The sequence below is a fragment of the Garra rufa genome, chromosome 9 (assembly GCF_049309525.1).
Source record: "Garra rufa chromosome 9, GarRuf1.0, whole genome shotgun sequence".
Classification (NCBI taxonomy): Eukaryota; Metazoa; Chordata; class Actinopteri; order Cypriniformes; family Cyprinidae; genus Garra; species Garra rufa.
This window is the reverse complement of record NC_133369.1, coordinates 38,431,313-38,452,505: the sequence shown is the minus strand read 5'-3', so window position 1 is coordinate 38,452,505 and position 21,193 is coordinate 38,431,313. Positions and strand designations below refer to the sequence as shown.

General features: G+C 35.1%; 1 protein-coding gene across 1 annotated transcript in view; it reads left to right on the top strand.

The window, feature by feature from the left end:
- The window catches only part of jazf1b (JAZF zinc finger 1b), a 41,445-nt gene that overhangs the window by 13,247 nt on the left and 7,005 nt on the right, over positions 1 to 21,193 (top strand). The window contains exons 2-4 of the mRNA XM_073847617.1: positions 7,065 to 7,137; positions 16,209 to 16,405; positions 16,975 to 17,144. Of these exons, the coding sequence (XP_073703718.1) occupies positions 7,065 to 7,137; positions 16,209 to 16,405; positions 16,975 to 17,144 (440 nt within the window). The remainder of the gene's footprint in view (positions 1 to 7,064; positions 7,138 to 16,208; positions 16,406 to 16,974; positions 17,145 to 21,193) is intronic.

Sequence of the window (21,193 nt, the reverse complement as noted above, 5' to 3'; positions counted from 1 at the left end):
ATAACGGTAACCGAAATGATTTGTTTACCAACATTCTTCAAAATATCTCTTTTATTTTCCACTGAAGAATGTAAGTCATACACGTTTGGAATGATATGAGGATGATATAAACAATGGCAAAATTTCATTTTGGGGTAAATTATCAATTTAATTAATATAAAATATTAAAAATGTGGACAAAAATAACCTGATAATTGTTAACCTAATTGTTCTAACCAATCACCTTTATCTGTCCATTATTAGGACTTTCTATTATTCTACCTGTTTACCCTTTTTTTTGATCTCTTCAAACAGAAAGTCTTTCAGATTCTTGAGCAGTAGTGAAATAATGTGCCTATGTGTGTATGAGAAAGAGAGAGACCACCATGGTAGACCACCTGTTTGTGTACTTGTGGACCACCTCTCCCTGTAATGGGGTCCTGGTTGGCAGCAGCTCTGGGGCCCGTTAGTGACTTCAGGCCCTAAGGAGCCCAGGCAATCCTATGTGTGATTTACGGAGTGTGTGTGCGGATTGATCTATGTGTGTGTGACTGTATGCAGCTCTTCTTGTTTCTCCTCTTCTGGGGCTTTTCCCCTGCACGGTTCATATGCACACATACAAAACTCCTTTTTCTTGGCACAGGAACAGCGTGGTGCCTAATGCATCTTTTGTGTGTGTGTGTGTTTGGCAGAAAGGTGTGGGGTCTTTCTCGCAGTAGTTAAATCAATGCTAATGAAACACTTAGCTGAGGTGCAGGCCGAGCTGAAAGCTTTAAACAATGAACCGACGCGGAACGACGCCCCTATATCCTACCTGGTCTTCAGGAAGCCAGTGTTCAAATGGCAACTAAAACCAACCCCATGCTGATCCATATAATGCCATTGTCAGTGAAACATCTGTGCATAACCAATGCAATCTAATTCGTACAGTCTCATTTGTACATTTTACACCCCTGTGCTGGTTATATTTAGAAATATAAAAAAAAAAAAAAAGTCATTTGTACAGTTGAGGTCAAAAGTTTACATTCACCTTGCAGAAATAAGAGGGATTGTACAAAATGCATGTTATTTTGAATAAGATATTTCACATAAAAGATGTTTCCATATAGTCCGCAAGAGAAAATAATAGTTGAATTTTTAAAAATGACCCCGTTCAAAAGTTTACATACGCTTGATTGTTAAAACTGTGTTGTTATCTGAATGATCCACAGCTGTGTTTTTGATTTTGCTGAACTAACACAACACAACAAGAAAGAAGCTGTTAGCTAACACAACATTTAAAAGCTATAATCCTGTTAATACATATTAAAAACATAAACCAATGTTCATCCGATATCTACAGGAATGTCAGTTTCTGTGGTTTTTACAGCCAGAGGCTGTGCAATGTTGTAGCATCTTGAAACTCATTGATTTTTATTGTGAGTGACGACACGTTGACTGTTCCAAGATGTCTGTAGCCGTCGAATGAGGCACTTCCTGCCTCGTAAGATACCTTCATCTGGTCGATTTTTGAAGGCAGCATAGATGTATCCTTCGCTGCCTTTGATATTCTACAATCCTGTGCATTCTATTTAGTTATGGTTGAGCAAAAAATAAAGTTATGGTGTCTGAAAGTTGCGTCTGGAGGTCAGGTTGATTGTAAATGTATGTTTCTGACCAAGCTTTTTGCACTTTTAATGTTATTTCTAGGGATAAATCAGTATTGTAGTAATTAAATATTCACTTGGTTATCACCAAAGCTTGTTCTATTTTGTTGTAGATCATTAAACCGTTACGCTGCCTCAGAAGCATGTCCGAAATCAGTTTCGTGAGGTGCCCTCATGCACAAACACTGTCTGCGAAGTCATTACTGGATAACACCGTGTCCAAATTACACATGAAGTGATGCTGCGACATGCGATAAAAGGTATCTTTTCCAAGGTAATTGGACTATTTGTCCTAACTAGCCACAACGACGACACGCAAATTTTTCAATTTTAATAGTGTCTGATGTGAGTTTGACTATTTTATTGCTTGACATTTGTAGCCATACAGCAAGCAACAACAGATAGTTTACCTCCGAGTTTGAAAATAAATTTAAGCAAACGTACATTAAAGGAGAAGTTCACTTCCAGAACAAAAATTTACAGATAATGTACTTACCCCCTTTTCATCCAAGATGTTCATGTTTTTCTTTCTTCTGTCGTAAAAAATATTATGTTTTTTGAGTAAAACAGTTCAGGATTTCTCTCTATATAGTGGACTTCTATGGTGCTCCCAAGTTTAAACTTCCAAAATGCAGTTTAAACAAAAAAGAAGGGTCTTATCCAGTGAAACTATCAGTTGTTTTCGAAATAAATTGACAATTTTTTTTTTTTAACCTCAAATGCTCGTCTTGTCTCGTCTCTGTAATGCGCATGCGTAATCTGTGTGATCAAGTATGTCAAAAAACTCCCATGTCGTTTTCGTACTTCTGCAGCGATGTAGGAAGATTTTGAAGTTGGGGAAGAAAACGAGACCACACATGCGCATCGCAGAGACGAGACAAGACGAGCATTTGAGCTTAAAAAGTATTGTCAGTTTGTTTCGAAAACAACCAATCATTTTACTTCCTCTGCTGGGATCATTTAGAGCCCTTTGAAGCTGAGTTTGAACTGCATTTTGGAAGTTTAAACTTGGGGGCACCATATGACAAGGGGGTGAGTACATTATCTGTAAATTTTTGTTCTGAAAGTGATCCTTTAAAACTGTGAACTCAATGCGAACCAACAACTGTTTTCTATGACAAAGATGGTATCAGTCAGTCAGTATGTTTCAATAATGTTAACAAGGTTTAATATTTATGAATTAGATTATAAACTTGTCTACTTCGTTGGGAGTGCAGTGTGCTTCTCTCTTCTGAATGGCTGTGACATTTCACTGATTCTGTCATGTCGCGCTGTTGCGTTGCATCAGAAATGTGTGCTGCAACATTTTGATTAATAAACACGTAAATATTAATCACAGCAAATGAAATACTGAGACAAATATAAGGATGATAATAGATTGTTTTCAGGACGCGTCATCAATCGGCCATATTGGCGGCACTGAACGTTAACAATGCCACTGAACTGAACAAAACTTGCATATTTTGCTGATTATTGCTGCTGAAAATAGTCAAATGTTGTCATGTTTTGGCCTGTACTAATCCTGTACTAATTGACATTTGGAGTACTAGACAGCCTAAAGTTATAACAAATCAAGGAGAAGAGTGCAAAAAAACTGTCTGAGGAACAAAAGGCGTTTGTCTTTGGCCAAACTAGACCAGGATTTCCAGGGCAAGAATCTCGACAACATTTGTGTTTGTTCTTATTTCCGTTTGGAAATATGAGGCTAATATCTTAACTAATAAATTAACTAATAAAAAATCTTTACCACCTATTCTCTTTAGTTTTTCAAAATATTGCAACCTGTCCTGCTTACTAAGTCCTTCTTTTTATGATTTAGCAGATTCTCTGTTTTTTTTCTTGGTTAAATTAGAAGAAAAATGTAGAAGGGTCATTCTACAGAAACGTCCACTTTTGGTATGGCAAGATGTCTTAAAATGTATTTCTTTTTTTAACTTTTAAAATTAGACCACATTATTAGATTACCTTTCCACTTTATGAATACGCTAAAATGACAGCTTAATCATTTTTTAATTTTTTAATTTTTTTTTTTTTACATTTATTTAAAGCTCTGTCAGCTTGGAATGGGGGCTGGCAGACATTTTCTAGAGTCCTAGTTGTTCCAATCGTCTTCCATTATGGATAATGCTTCTGTGAACCTTAAATGCAGCAGATTTTTTTTCTGAACTCTTCCCTAGCTCTACAGTCAGTTATCTTGACCTCAGGACTTGGTTTTTGCTCTGATATGCATTTTCAGCTGTTAGACCTTTTCTGAGAGGTGTGTGCCTTTCTAAATCATACTCATTCAAATGAATTTGCCACAGTTTAACTCCACTCGAAGGGTAGTAACATCTAGAAGCAATATGAATGCTCCTGAGCTAAATTTCGAGTGTCCCAGAAAAGGGTATGAATACTTATGCAAAGGGATCTTTTCAGTTTTTTTTTTAAATAAATTTGCACAAATGTTAAAAACCTATTTTTTGCTTTGCCATTATGGAGTAGGGAGTGTAGATTGATGTGGGTAAAAAGTAATTTAAAGTAGTTTTACATAAGGCAGCAGCATAACAAAATGTGAAAAAAATGAAGGGGTATGAATAATTTCGCAAGGCACTGTATACATTTCTGTTCTTCCAAAAGCGACACCTTTTGTCAGAGACTGAAACTGCATGTTCATTCAGGCCCACTACCTTTTTTTCCCTCATTTGCGTTGGTCAGGTGTGAACATGTCTTTACCCACCAATTGAGATAGGGCCGATTGCAGAACAGCAGAACCATACGTCACAGCAGTCACACGGCAGCAGCGCCGCGGCAGCAGGCTCAGCCGGTAGTGGGCGGAGTCTCCAACTCAGATCGAAAGTGTGTGAAAATAATTATCAACTTATATTTTTTCTTTTCCTTTTCTTATTTTTAATGTTGTTTCTTTATAACGTGTTGTATGTTATTTAAAAAATAATAATAATAATAAAAATACATAATTTATTAATGATAAACACCAGAAATTGCACTTCTTATCTTTGTGAAGTGTTTCAAAGCTGTTAATGTTAAGTCAGTATTTAATTTAAAGTTAGTTTTTAATTGAAAAAAAAAATGTAAATACATATTTATAAATATATATGTGTGTATTCGCGCCTGTTTAAATTATATATGTATTTAATCGCGCCTATTTAAATTATATATACGTGTGTGTAACATTTTTGTTGTCTTAAAAGATAAACAGTATAAACTGAGTGCAAAGCTTAAACAAAAAACAAAACAAAACCTGAGCAATAGAACGTTTTTATATAGTTAAACTATATTTTTACTTAATAATTTCAGGATTAACCAGTTTTTCATAGTACATAATACCATGTACTATACACTATACGCATCATTAACTGGATTTTCAAAAAAATATTACAAAATCAAACAAATGTTATAGCACAGAAGGCACACATTTGACAACAATAATAACCACACATTACTCACCTAACTAAATTAGGTTAAACCTATGCAGTTAATCCTGAGGCATGTTTTGTTCACACACTCTTTAAGGAAAATGTCCATATCAATATAATCCTTAAATTCAAAGTGAAACACGAAGGACTCTTTGGCCAGCAGACTCTCATCATTTGTTTCTGCAGTTCTAAAAGTTCATTATGTTGCTGCACATAAAATATAACGATAACATTAAATATATATATATATTTTTTATCAGGTAACACATTGATTATTTATAACTCAAACCCCTTTCTCCACCCGTCCGTTGATCGCGCATATCCGCCATGTTTGTAGTTTTTTTTTAAACACTTTTTATGCGTGTTTGTAGTTCTAATCGAATCTTCCTTCACCGCGTAACGTGTTGTGGGTGCATTGATCCGTATGTCGTATTCTGAAGTTAAGTAGTAGACCACCCGGAAATCTTTGGAATACTTTTTAAACATAATACGATTTGGGACATACTAATTCTATTTGCGAATACTATTTAAAACGCATAGTTTGCGAATTGGGACCTGATTGGGCCGCAGCAGGAGACTGCCGTGTGACTGCTGTGACTTATGGTTCTGCTGTTCTGCAATCAGTCATTGTTGGACCAATTGGGCAAAAGGTAAAATAGTTACGAATTGCCTGTTGTGCGTCACCACAATAACAACCAGGTGGCAGCATCTGAGTGCCTGCGCAATTACAAGGTGGCCGAGCCACTGAGTCCGTGTGTGTGTGATGCCACGCTGGCCGGAATCGCAGTTCTGACACGCCGGGGTGCCCGCGTGGTTTCGAAGAGCCGAGACAAATATGGTTCGGGTTAAACGGGGCAGAAAGAAATGTGTTTACTCACAGCAGAGGCATAAAAAGAGGCATTGAGATGCATCACAGGGGGGTGCACAGGGGAGGCTCATTAGATGAAACTGTGTTTTGGCAGTGCTTGTGTTAATGGTGTTGGAGAATGCCCGGAGAGACAGGCATCTGAAAACCATTACCCTGGCAGAGCCGCTGGTATGCGGGCACCGCCGACCACAGAAGGGACGTTACAGTTGTTGGGACGTTAAGCGCATTTTTTTGTGCTTGCAAGACAATGAGATGCAGTTTACAGACATTTTAGCCGGTTTGTATTTTAATGGAGCTTAAAAAACAGTAAAAACTGTAAGTTAGCTAACTCAACCTAGAATGTTTAATGTCTGTGATTTAGAAAGAAGAAAGCTTAAATATACACATCCGCCACAAGGTGGCGGCGTAGTCCACAGTGGTGCAGCTTCGTGACAGCATTGACCGCATAGAATCAGAAGCCGTTTTGACAGAACAGATATCTTTATTTTTGAAGTAGACTCTTTAATATGCACAACTAAAAACCAGACATAAAACCATCTATGCCATGGCGTGCGGGCATTTGGATCTAGTTGGAGGGTGATCTGGGTGGCCCTGCCTGGAGTGCAGAAAATGAGCACATCTGGGAGGAATGGCAGAGAGCTTGTTGAGTGTGGTGTGGTGTGACACTAACCAAATGGCTGTCTTAAGTTTTACCGAACAGCTATTGGATACGCTCTCCATAGCCCAGTCCAGTCTCTCTCCCATGCAGATTTATTCTGCCACTAAGTAGAGTTTAATGAAAAAAACTTGATTAATGGACTTAATTGCCATCTGCAAGTGATTGTGGACATGTTGTGTGGCAGAATCTAGTATTGAGTTTGAAAGTCAATGACTTTAACAATAAAGTGAGTAATAGCTTCGCTCTGGCAATGACACGTAAGCTTCCACACTGAAACTCACTGACTCCGATGCCACAAAATGACTTTGGGGTGACGCAGACTTAAACAGGTGAACAGAGAGTTTTAGCTATATATTCTTTTTGTGAATGTTGGTTAGAGGATATTGTTTTACTACAGAAGCCCTTAAAGCCTCAAAGTGCTCTTGGTTGTTTTTTTGTGGTGTCTTTGTGTGGTGTCTTTTGTCAGTCGAGTGAATTATTCATCTCTCTGTTTTGTTTAGATACGGATCCTCGTGTGTTGGAGAAACAGGAACTGCAGCAGCCCACATATGTCGCCCTCAGCTACATTAACAGGTACATGAGTCATGTTCAGATTTTGTGGTATAATAAATTATGCATTTTAATTTTATGGTATTATCTAAACATGTTTTTTATTGATTATGTGTGTGTGTGTGTGTGTGTGTGTGTGTGTATAGAGATCAATGTACATAATACTATAATTCTATTTTCATATGTATTTTATATATGTGTGTGTTTGAATGTATGTACAGTTGAGGTCAAATGTTTACATACACCTTGCAGAATATGCTAAGTTGTTTTTTTATTTAGTACTGACCTGAATAAGATATTTCACGTAAAAGACGTTTACATATAGTCCACAAGATAATAGCTGAATTAGGGCTGCACGATTAATCGCACGATGTTGTGAGGCGCGTTTAATCAATGAAGCCGGTACTTTGATTAGTAGTAAATCTCCATCACGTGCGTTCAGCTGGAGCGGTCGAATGCGATTTTGAGCGCGATTTGGCGTAGCTTGTCAGTGATTTACGTCTCTGTGTATTCATTGCCGCTCCAGCTGAACGCACGTGATGGTGAAGCAGGGGTCAATTTTGGCAGGTGCCAAATTTAATTTGTTTGTTTAGTTTTGTTTGCTTTATTGTCCACAATGTGAATTGCTTTTTACTTGCACAACATAAAGATAAAATATAATAGTATGACATGGTAAACATTAAAAGTATAGTTTACATTAAAGGGATAGGAACCAAAAACAAAAATTCTATGATTTACTCACCCTCCAGTTTCTCCAGGAATAAAAAGTACAGCATTTATTTTAAATAATTATTTTGAATAGTTTCTAACAATATAAGTATTTATGACTTTTTATCAATTTAGCACATCCTTGCTGAATAAAAGTGTTCATTTCTATCAAAAAAAAGTTATATTGTTAATATTGTTAAAAATATTGTTAAAAAGATATTAAATGCTGTTTTATTCATCAAAGAATCCTGAAATTTTTTTTTTTATATTAAATTATATTTTAAAGTATATTAAAATAGAAAAACATTATTTTAAATTTAAATTTTGATCAAATAAATGCACCCTTGATGAGCATAAGAAATTTCTTTAAAAAAACTTTACAATTCTTACTGATCCCAAACTTTTGAACTGAGTATAACAAAAATCACAGTAAAAATAAAAATAAAAATATATAACCCTGATGCGCTGGCTATGCATGTAGCATAAAATAGTGATTAACCAAGCGATTATTAGACTTGGGTTCTTCAGTCTCGAAACTGTACAAAAGTAACCAAATGACAAAAATGAATTTGAGGACATCCAGTATTTTCTTTAATGGAATTCTGTAGTTTTTTGGAAAACTGCTGTGTGTGGTCGAGTCTCCTCTACATCCTCTAAGGGTCTGGTCAGTTTATGAAGCTGTAATGAACTTCAAACCAGTGCAGAGTCTTCATATACACTCAATTTGACTGTTGAATGTGGTTTGTGTAGGAATACCCTGAGCTTAGAGACAGAAAGCAGTTGCAGTGTTAAACAGATTTAATAGGCCGAATGGTGGGGGAAATTGTTGCGTAACAAAGAGGAGACACTTTTGTCCATCTATTACTGCTTCATGTGGCTTCTGCTGGTAATCTGTTAATTCCACACCAGCTTTAATAATGTCTGTGTGAACATTTCTGCTTTACTACATACATTTACTGACAGTTTTATAATGCAACAAAAGAAGTTGGAGCGAGTACATTGTTATAAGGTGGACTAGACCCCACTGAAGCAGATGAATCATAACAGATAGACTCATATGACAGATGGCTCATTTGTTTTGCAGGTTAGCACAGTATTTAAAAGGATAGTTCACCCAAAAATGAAAATTTTTCATTCATTACTCACGCTCATGTCGTCTACAGATATTTTTGATGAAATCTAAGAGGTTTCCTACCCTATTCTTTTACCCAGGTGCTGGGTAGTTCTTCTGTAACTAAGCTGCTGGGTAATTTTTGATGGGTTATTAAATATTGGGTAATTTTTTTTCTATCCAACCGCTGAGTTGAGCCTGTCTTTGACGAAACAACCAGAGTGCGGACTACGGGCTTTTTGCTTTCTCTAACGTTACAGGAGAAAGCGGTTCACAGCGCCGCCGATTTGGTACCCTTCTTTAGTGAAATAAAGGTTTGTATAAATTTTATTTCAGTTATAACGTCTTTACTTTGCTGTAAATGCTTATTTACCTAATGCAACATACAGGGACGAGATGTCATTCAGCTGTGGCAGCAGTGGTTGTTTTGCATGATGGAAACACCTTTTGCCTTGCATAACATAAACTGATTTTATTCATTATACTACTGAATTTAATTTGATGTTAAAATATCTTCTCTAATATCAGTACTGTTTGTTTATCTGCAAATTATGGAGTCAGTCACAGCATCTTTAAGCTACAAGTGAAATGCGAGGCGGAGGTCTGAAGTTCGTAGCTCCCCCGACGAAGAGCAGCCCATCACTTGCTTAGATGTCACCAACACAAACATGAGAATTAGCACTATTTCAAAGCAGTAACTAAATCAGCATACTACCATCTCAAAAACATTGCAAGAATTAGATGTTTTGTTTCCCGTCAAGATTTGGAGAAACTTGTTCATGCCTTTATCACCAGCAGGGTGGACTATTGTAATGGTCTCCTCACTGGCCTTCCCAAGAAGACCATTAGACAGCTGCAGCTCATACAGAACGCTGCTGCCAGGATTCTGACTAGAACCAAAAAATCAGAGCATATTACATCAGTCCTCAGGTCCTTACACTGGCTACCAGTTATGTTTAGGATAGATTTTAAAGTACTTCTACTCGTTTATAAAGCACTCAATGGCCTAGGACCTACATACATTGCAAATGTGCTCACTTTATACAAACCTAACAGACAACTCAGATCACTAGGATCGAGTCAGTTAGTAATATCAAGAGTTCACACAAAACAAGGGGAATCCGCTTTTAGCTATTATGCCGCCCGCAGTTGGAATCAGCTTCCAGAAGAGATCAGATGTGCTAATACATTAGCCACATTTAAATGCAGACTCAAAACTCACCTGTTTAGTTGTGCATTTATTGAATGAGCACTGTGCTACGTCCAAACAGATTGCATTATTTTATGTATAATCATTTTACTGTGCAAATTAATTTTAAAATCAATTTTTCTGTTTTTTATTGTTGTTATTGTTAACCATTCGTACTGTTTTTAATTAATTTAAATCAATTTTAAAATCATTTAAAATGTTCTTCTGTTTGTGTGATTATTATTTTAAATTTTTATGACTATGATTTTATGCTATTCCTCTTATGTACAGCACTTTGAATTACCATTGTGTATGAAATGTGCTATATAAATAAACTTGCCTTGCCTTGCCTTGATTGCAGAGAACAGTTGAAAAGTTTTTTTTGACCGTAAATGACACAGGCTTCTCCCAAAAGATAATAAGACGATGTACAAGAGGCATCATTGTGGAAAAAAATATTTCTCAGCTTTTATTTACATTTGAACAAAAAGTGGCCTTTGCAAACTATCACAGTCTATGGGAAAATCCAAAGTTCTATACCATTCCAAATAGTCCAAGCTGTTCTAAAGCATCCTAATTACCCTGATTCATTGGGAACAGCTGTTTTAATCAACTCAACAGGTGAAAAACAGAAGCTCTCTGCTGTTGGTTTGTGGACAGTCGTGGCTAAGACAAAGGAGCTCACTGAGGATCTGAAGCTGTGCATTGTGGCTGCTCACAAGTCAGGAAAGACTATAAGACTATGGCTATAAGCCAAAAGTGACACCTGTGCTGGCCAGGAGGATAGTGAAAGAGGTCAAAAAGAATCGAAGGATCACCACCAAGACCATCCTGATGAATCTGGACTCTGCTGGTGGCAACATCTCAAGGCAGACAGTCCAACGGACACTGCACACCACTGGGTTCCACGGACGCAGACCAAGGAGGACACCACTTCTCCAGATAAGGCACACAAAAGCCCGCTTGCAAATGCTCATCTGGACAAAGAAGAAGACTTCTGGTCTTCTGTTTTATGGTCAGATGAAACAAAAATTTAATTGTTTGGCCACAATGATGTAGCCTTCATTTGGAGTAAAAAAGGAGAAGCCTTCAACCCTAAGAACACCATCCCCACTGTCAAACATGGTGGTGTGAACCTAATGTTTTTGGGGTGTTTTTCAGCCGGTGGACCAGGGAACCTAATCACAGTAAACGGCACCATGACAAAGGAGCAATACATCAAAATTCTCAACAACAACATCAGGCAGTCTGCAGAGAAACTTGGCCTTGGGCACCAGTGGACATTTCAGCACGACAATGACCCAAAACACACAGCAAAAGTGGTGAAGAAATGATTAGCAGACAAAAACATTAATGTTTTGCAGTGGCTCTGCCAGAGTCCTGACTTAAATCCAATTGAGAATCTGTGGAGGGAGCTAAAGATCAGGGTGATGGCAAGGAGACCCTCCAACCTCCAAGAGTTGGAGCTCATCGCTGCAGATGAATGGGCAAAAATACCAGTGGAGACATGCAAAAAGCTGGTCAGCAATTATAGGAAGCGTTTAATTGCTGTAATAGCCAATAAAGGCTTTTCTATTGTTTATTTGGAAGGGAATTAATAATTTTGGACATGCCACTTTTTGTTCAAATGTAAATAAAAGCTGAGAAATATTTTTTTCCACAATGATGCCTCTTGGACATCGTCTTATTATCTTTTGGTAGAAGCCTGTGTCATTTCCAGTAAAAAAAAACCTGCTGGTTGAATAAAAGTAACTTTAAGTCAGAATTTGCCAGGGGTATGAATAATTTCGGGCTTGACTGTATATTAAAATGCTACTTTTAAATGTTACATTTTTTTTTATTTCTAAAATTCTTGTTTAAATATATGTAATATTGTAAACTACACTCAAAAAAATGCTGGATTAAAAACAACCCCAACTTGGGTTATTTGGCAACCCAGCACTGGGTAAATATTGCACACAACACATGCTGGGTTGTTTTTTTTTTTTTACCTGGTTGGGTTATATATTTTTACCCAACATGCTGGGTTGTTTTGTTTAAGTCAACTACTGTTTAAAAATTATTATATTGGTTTAAATGGGCTGGAAATTAAAAATCACACACAGAATTATAGAGGCAACAGCAATAATCAAAAGATAAACCTTTATTATTAAGCAAGAACACCCATGGACAAAAATATTATATAAAAATAATATAAAATAATATATAACTAAATTTATTTGGGTGAATATAGCATAGTTTACAATATTACATACCATTAAACTCATTTAACAAGCATTTTTTAAATAAAAGTAACATTTAAAAGCAGCTTTTTAATTTAAGTGTATTCAACTGTTATCTGTAATCACTTTTTGAAACGGTGAAATTCTCATGGTGGTCTGTCGGCTAAATCTAAGCCAGTGATGGGCTGCTGTTCGCCAGGGAAATATATACCTCAAACTGCCTCCTCGCGTTTTACTCGTAGCTGAAAGATGCCATGACTCACTCCATAACCTGCCCATAAACAAACTGTACTGGGATCGGAGAACATATTTAACATTAAATTAAATTCAGTTTTATAACAAATAAAATGAGTTTATGTTACGCAAGGCAAAAGACATTTCAATCATGCAAAACCATATCTATGTGCGAAATGACTGCTGCTGGCGCAGCATCTTGTCCTTGTATGTTGCGTTGCATTAAATAATCTGATTTACAGTACAGTAAAGACTTGAGAAGACAGTAAAGAATTGAAATAAAATGTATACAAACCTTTATTTCAACAAGAATATGTTTTGTACGCAAAGCATATCAGGGAATTTTAAGAAAAAAAAATTTGTCCCAGAAACATTATGTAACGTTTTGTACTGAGTGAATTTAATGGGCTGGAAAGTTTTGAGTGCACAGCCTTTAAAAATTTTGTTGTTGTTTTTAATCCTTATCCAGAAATCACAAACAGCTAGAAAATCAAGGAAATTAATTGCTCAGAGTGTGACGGCAAATGTACTGATGTTTGTGTGGCTGGATTCGAGTTTATGACTGTTACTTTACATGTTTGGGCTTCGCAGTAAACAATAGGTCTTTTGTGTTCGCTATAATTAGTTGTAAATCTTCATCTAAAGCCCTATTCGGGACAACTTCTACATTGGGTCGTTAGAGAAATTTCTGTTTCACAGACATATTTTGCGATTTTAATTCCATCCGAATCTGCCATGTCTGTATTTTTTTCTCACACAACCTCGGAGCTACCGTTTTACCTACTGTTTTTCGGCAAACTCAGTGATCCTCTGAGAAAATGAATCCCATCTGAATGCGAATGTGTGTTTTTCACAACGCATTACTGTAGATGCTCTTGCCGTGCACAGTTTTTATAAAAAAAAAAAAAAAAAAGTTAATAAAATAAAGAGCCAGATTGTGTAAACTACTATAATATCAGGGTCGGTTAAAATTATTCATGTTAATTTTTTGCACTCAATTACATAATGTTTTAATTACATACAGTCATGTGAAAAAGGTAGGACACTCTATTGAATTGTATGGTTTTCTGTATCAGGGCATCGTAAAAAAAAAAAATCTGGTCCATGGCTGGTCTTAAAATTTGGAAAATAAAACCTCAGATGAACAACAACACATGACAAATTGCACTGTCATAATTTATTGAACAAAAATAAAGCCAAAATGGAAAAGCCATGTGTGACAAAGGTAGGACACCCTTACTGTTGGCATTAAGTTGGTAAATAACAGTCAAGCACTGCTAATCAAATACCTTTGATTAACTGATCATCAGCAAGTCTGAGCGCCTTTATAAAAGCAGAAGCTTTGGCAGTTTGCTGGTCTGGAGCCTTCAGGTGCGTGTTAACACAATGCCAAGGAGGGAAGACATCAGCAATCCTCTTAGAGAAGCAATTGTTTCTGCCATCAATCTGAGAAGAGTAATACGGACATTTCCAAACAATTTGAAGTTTATTCACAAGTGGAAGACATTTAAAACAGACACCTCTCCTTCCAGGAGTGGATGTCCCAGAAAATTCACCCCAAGATCAGACAATGATCAGAAATGGCAGACAACCCAAGAACTACACCTCAGACTCTACAGACCTCGTTTAACATGACAGATGATAAAGTTCATGACAATACCATTGGAAAAATATGGGACGAAAATGGCATGTCCTTTGAACAGACGAGAACAAAGTGGAGATGTTTGGCCATAATGCACAGCGCCAAGTTTGGTGAAAACCTAAAGAGCATATCAGCACAAACACCTGAAGTAAATACCAAAAGACAAGCATGCTGGAGGAAGGCTGATAATTTTGGGCTTGTTTTGTAGCCACAGGACCTGGGCACCTCACAGTCATTGAGTCGCCATGACCTCCTCTGTATATCAAAGTATTCTAGAGTCAAATGTAAGGGCATCTGTCTGACAGCTAAAGTTGGGCCAAAATTGGGTCACGCAACAGGACAATGATCCCAAGCACACAGCAAATCTACAACAGAATGGCTGAAAAAAAAAAAAAAGAATTAGAGCTCATCCTGACTCAAATGCTGTGGTGAGAGTTGTGCATAAGCAAATGCCCACAAACCTCAATAAACTGGAGCAACTTGAAAAGAAGAGTGGTCCAAAATTCCTCCGGAACAATGTGAGAGACTGATAAAGTCACACAGACAATGAATGATTCAAGTTATTGCTGCTAAAAGTGGATCTACAGGCAATTGACTCATAGGGTGTCCTAACTTCGTCACACATGACCTTTTCCTCTTGGCTGTATTTTATTTAAATAAATAATGACACTGTGTGATATGTCATGTGATGACGTTTATCTGAGGATTTATTTTCCAAATGTTAAAGGGATAGTTCACCAAAAAATGAAAATTAGATGTTTATCTGCTTACCCCCAGGGCATCCAAGATGTAGGCGACTTTGTTTCCTCAGTGAAACAAAGATTTTTAACTCAAATCGTTGCAGTCTGTCAGTCATATAATGGCAGTGGATGGGCACCAAACCTTTGAAAGTAAAAACAAACATGCACAGACAAATCCAAATTAAACCCTGCGGCTCGTGACGATATATTGATGACCTAAGACACAAAACGATCGTTTTTTGCGAGAAACTGAACAGTATTTATATCATTTTTTACTTTTGATACACAACAATGTCAAGCTGTCCTGAGCTTGCGCTCAGCATCTGTTGCGTTACATGTGTACACGCTCTGACGTAGTATATGCAAACGCTGGAAGGGGAAATCGGTGAAAAGTCAACAGTCCCGAATGAGTTCGCGCAAGCAAACGTAATCTTTTAGCTTTAAATCGGTTTGAACAATTAGGATAAGCGCAATTAATTAATATTTTGAATACCCGCTATACCCACAATCTCTGTGCACTGTGTAAACAATGAGTGTCGTATACACGCGTCAGATTGCTTCCGGCTAGTGTCTATACTACAGGACAGTTGGACATGGCTGTGTATCAAAGGTAAAAAATTACATAAATACTGTTCAGTTTCTCACAAAAACCAATCGTTTCGTGTCTTAGGACATCAATGTATCGTCACGAGCCGCAGGGTTTAATTTGGATTTGTCTGTGCATGTTTTTTTTACTTTCAAAGGTTTGGTGCCCATCCACTGCCATTATATGACTAACAGACTGCAACGATTTGAGTTAAAAATCTTCGTTTGTGTTCTACTGAAGAAACAAAGTCACCTACATCTTGGATGCCCTGGGGGTAAGCAGATAAACATCAAATTTTCATTTTTGGGTGAACTTTCCCTTTAAGACCTGCCAAGGACCAGATAGTTTTTTATTATGTCCTGAAACAGAAAACCATAGAATTCAATAGTCATTCATGACTGTATCTTCACTGTGGTATTTCTAGTAAATGTGGTTATACTATGGTAATCAATCCGAATGACTATACGCATGAGTGCGTAATATCTACAACACCCAGATGTACAAAACAGACCATCCCACTTCTGTAATAAACACGGAGATATTAGTCCCGTCTAAATTGATACATGAAAATTGCAGACGGCAGGTGATAAGAATCAAAACTCAAACGTTTAGAAAAATAGTCCCGTCCGAATAAGGCTTAATAAAGTTCACTTTCCTCTCTAGGTTTATGACAGATGCAGCGCGGCGGGAGCACGAGTCTCTGAAGAAGAAAATTCAGCCAAAGCTGTCGCTCTCACTGATGGGAAGCTTATCACGCAACAGCGTGGCCACGCCCCCTCGCCACAACAGCGGCAACCTGACCCCGCCCGTGACCCCGCCCATCACGCCCTCGTCTTCATTCAGGAGCAGCACCCCAACAGGTACTCCAAACACAAACACAGTCCTACACAAGGGCTGGCTTTATGCTTATTATGTTTCCTAGAAAGATGAATTATGGCTAATAACTCTATTAAACCCGCAGTACTTATTTGATGTTCTGTTGTAATAGATAATCAAATAATCACATTGTGAGTCACACACACACACACACACACACACACTGCAGTTTCCCATGGCCTTCTCTAGAGCAATATGTGCTCTCTCTCCCACAATTAAATGTTTTAGGCATTTTATTTGTGTGGGTTTGGAACACAAACTGAATAGTCTCCAAATTACTGGTATCATACTGTTACTGTGCATTAACCCTTAGACCTTCTTATGCCTTCCAGATTCTTTCTCATAAAACGCAAACGCTTTGCTGGCTGGGCACAGTACTGTGAGAAAGATAACTGGACCCTGTTTTCTTTGCATGTCTGCTGTGGGCTGATGGGAAATGCTGTTTTGTTGTTCTGGCGGTGTAGTGGTTAATTATCAGGGCCGATGAGTGAAAGGTTTGATGGTTTCATGTGTCAGATCAATTACTAAATGGTTGTTTGCTGTGTGCTTTCAGGCAGCGAGTATGATGAAGAGGAAGCTGAATATGAAGAGTCTGACAGTGACGAGTCGTGGACCACCGAAAGTGCCATTAGCTCTGAATCCATCCTCAGTTCCATGTGCATGAACGGCGGTGATGAGAAACCGTTCGCATGTCCCGTGCCTGGCTGCAAAAAGAGATACAAGGTAAAACGGCTTGAAATATGTACTTTCATTTGTTGGTTCACTGTAGATTTGTAGATCATTTTCAAGACCAGAGGAATCCTGGTAGCACGAAAAACATGCAAATTCCTTAAAATGACCAAAAACATATTTTTAGATAACATTTTATGCAATTATTTTTATACATTCTATAATTAATAACAAATAATTAATTATAAATAAATGTAAACAATTAAAAATAAATTATATAATACGTTTTGTTTTATATACATGTATTTTAATTAATGCATTCTATTTTTAACATACTTGCATTAATATACTTAACTAAAATATAATTAAATACACTTAAATATATTATATTTACAGTGTGTTCACTGTAGATTTGTAGATCATTTTCAAGACCAGAGGAATCCTGGTAGCATGAAAAACATGCAAATTCCTTAAAATGACCAAAAACATATTTTTAGATAACATTTTATGCAATTATTTTTATACATTCTATAATTAATAATAAATAGTTAATTATATATATAAATAAAAAAATAAGAATAAATTATATAATACTTGTTTTTATTATATACATGTATTTTAATTAATGCATTCTAGAGAGATTCTAATAGCATGAAAAACTTGCAACACAAAAAATCCTTTAAAATGATCAGTTTTAATTTTATGATAATATTTTACATAGTTATTTTTATTAAACAATAACATTTTATAATTAATACAATTTCTAATTATAAATTGATTAAATAATTATAAATTATATAATAAATGATACATTCTGTAAATTGTATAATTAATAACAAATATAAATAATTAGAATTAAATGTAAAAAATAAGTATAAATGATATAATAATTTTTTATTTCATACATGTATTTTAATTAGTATATTCTATTTTAAATACACTTAATTAGATATGTTACATAATTATTTTTTTGAACAAATGTAAATATAAGTAATATGTATAAATAATAATTATAAATTAGTTCAATTTGTTAATTGTAAAATATATAATAAATGATCATTTTTAAATTATATACATTTTATCATCCATAACATAATTAATTATAAATTAATTAATTATAAATAATAAATTAATTATATAATACCTTAATACCTTTTTTCTTTTATACATGTATTTTAATTAATATATTCTATTTTAAATATACCTAATAAAATGTATTTACTTAATTTAAATATACTTAAATACATTTAAATAATGTTTAATATGTGATAATGTTTAAGACTAGAGAAATCCTGATAGCATAAAACATGCAACACAAGTATTCCTTAAAATTATCAACGTATTTCTAGATAATATTTTACATAATTATTTGTATTTAAAAGTCAATTTTATAATCACTAAAATTAATTATTAATTACATTAAATGACACATTTTATAACTAATACTATATATACATTATTAATTATAAATAAATATTAAAAATTAATTATAAAATATATAATTATATAATACCTTTTTATTTTATACATGCATTTTAATTAATATATTCTATTTTAAATATACTTATTTAAATTAATATACTTAAATACACTATTATTTATAATACATGTTTTTAAAAAGTTTGGCATCAATATGATTTTTAAATATTTTTGAGTCTCTTATGCTCACCTAGGCTGATTATTATTATTTTTTATTACAAATACAGTAAAACAGTAATCCTGTGAAATATTATGAAATTAAATTAGGATTTATTTTAAAAGAAAATAAAAGTCTGTACTTTCGCTTTTAAACAATTTAATGCACCTTTTGCTGAATAAAAGTATTAATTTCTTAAAAACAACAACAACATCTTACTTCCCCCTCAACTTTTGAATAGTAGTGTGTATGTATATCATGAAATAATACAATTTCTTAAAGACCCTGAATCTATTAGCAACATTATATAAAGCTGTTTACTAAGGTTTTCATTGACTAAAAAGCAGGTTTACAGCACACCTGTGTGTCCATAAACAATAGCAATGACCAGCGGCACAAATATGATCAAACAGTGAACGCTGGGCTCTCACTGTTTAGCAGTCCAAGACTTTATTAACACTAAGAGCTGTAATGGGGACAGGACTGGAAGCTTGACATACATTTTAAAGGCATACATGCCGTCCACTGAAGGCCTGTGCGTTTTATGAGATTTTCCACTGCCATCTGGTTCTGGCTGCTGAGATAAATGATGTGCAGCCTGTGAGAGCTGCATTCAATAAGAGGGAGAGGAAATGGATGATGACAGCCATGAGGGTGTCTTTGCATGTTCAGATGTACTGTTAGATGTGGCTCTGATTTGGGTTTATTTGGGTTCAGTGGGTGCCTGGTCTCCACTGATGTCAAGCAGCTGATGCTTTTCCTCATTACTTCACACAGCGTTGGATCTTTCATGTGTCTGGAATTATTAAAGCCAAGTTGTACTCACAGATTGTTTTGTTTGCCTTCAGATTATTGATAAATAATATAACGTCGATGCAGAATTTAAAACAGAACTGAAGCGGATTGTAAAAATAACATTTGTTTGCACAGTGAAAGCTGTGTGTTAAGGATCTCAAAATGATTTCATTGGCCAAAGGAACTTTTAAAGGGATAGTTCACCCAAAAATAAAAATCCTGTCTTAATTACTCACCCTCATGTCATTCCAAACCAGTAAGACCTTGTTCATCTTTGGAACACAAATTAAGATATTTTTGATGAAATCCTCGAGCTTTCAGACCCTGCATAGACAGCAAGGCTATTTGACAAAAAATACAGTAAAAACTGTAATATTGTGAAATATTACAATTTATAGGAATTTGAAATTACTTTAAATATATTATTTGATAAATATAAAGAATAGAAATCTTTTGTGTCATAACTGTCTTCACTGTCATTTGGGATAAATGTAATTATATATTAGTAATCAGTTATACTGTATATTAGAGCTGTAAAACGATTAGTCGCGATAAATCGGTTGAAAATGAGTTTGTTTGCATACTATGTGTGTGTACTGTGTATATTTATAATGTTTATATTAATACACACACACACACACACACACATATATATATATATATATATATATATATATATATATATATACACAGTATATGTAAACACTTCTATAATTTGTATAATATGTGACCCTGGACCACAAAACCAGTCATAAGGTTAAATTTTACAAAACTGAGATGTATATAGAATAAGAAAGCTCAGTAAATAAGCTTTCTATTGATGTATGGTTTGTTATGATAGGCCAATATTTGGCCGAGATGCATCTATTTGAAAATCTGGAATCTGAGGGTGCAAAAAAATCAAAATCCTGAGAAAATCACCTTTAAAGTTGTCCAAATTAGGATCTTAACAATGCATATTACTCATCAAAAATTACATTTTGATACATTTACAGTAGGAATTTTTGAAAAATCTTCATGGAACATGATCTTTACTTAATTTCCTAATGATTTTTGACATAAAAGAAAAAATCAATAATTTTGACCCATGCAATGTATTTTTGGCTATTGCTACAAACATACCCCAGCGACTTAAGACTGGTTTTGTGGTCCAGGGTCACATATATAAATATAAATATTTTACATATACATTGTATGTAGTTTGGGATCAGTAAGACTTGAAATGTTTTTTAAAAGGATTCTTATGCTCATCAAGGCTGCATTTATTTGATAAAAAATACAGAAAAAATGTCAAATTGCTAAATGTTATTACAATATAAAATAATGGTTTTTATTTGAATGTCCTTAAAAAAAATTTTTTTTTTTTGAGATGCAACGCTGAATTTTCATCAGCTGTTACTCCAGTCTTAAGTGTCACATGATCCTTCAGAAATCATTCTAATATGTTGATTTATTATTAAAATGATCAATGTTGGCAACAGTTGTGCTGTGTAATATTTTTTGGAACTTGTGTTTTTTTCAGGATTCTTTGATGAATAACAAGTTCAAAAGAACAGCATTTATTCAAAATATAAATCCTATAAAACAATGTAAATCTATGCTTTTTTATTCATTTAAAACATCCTTGGCAAATTTTTTCAAAAAACAAAGAAAGAATAAAAATTTACTGACC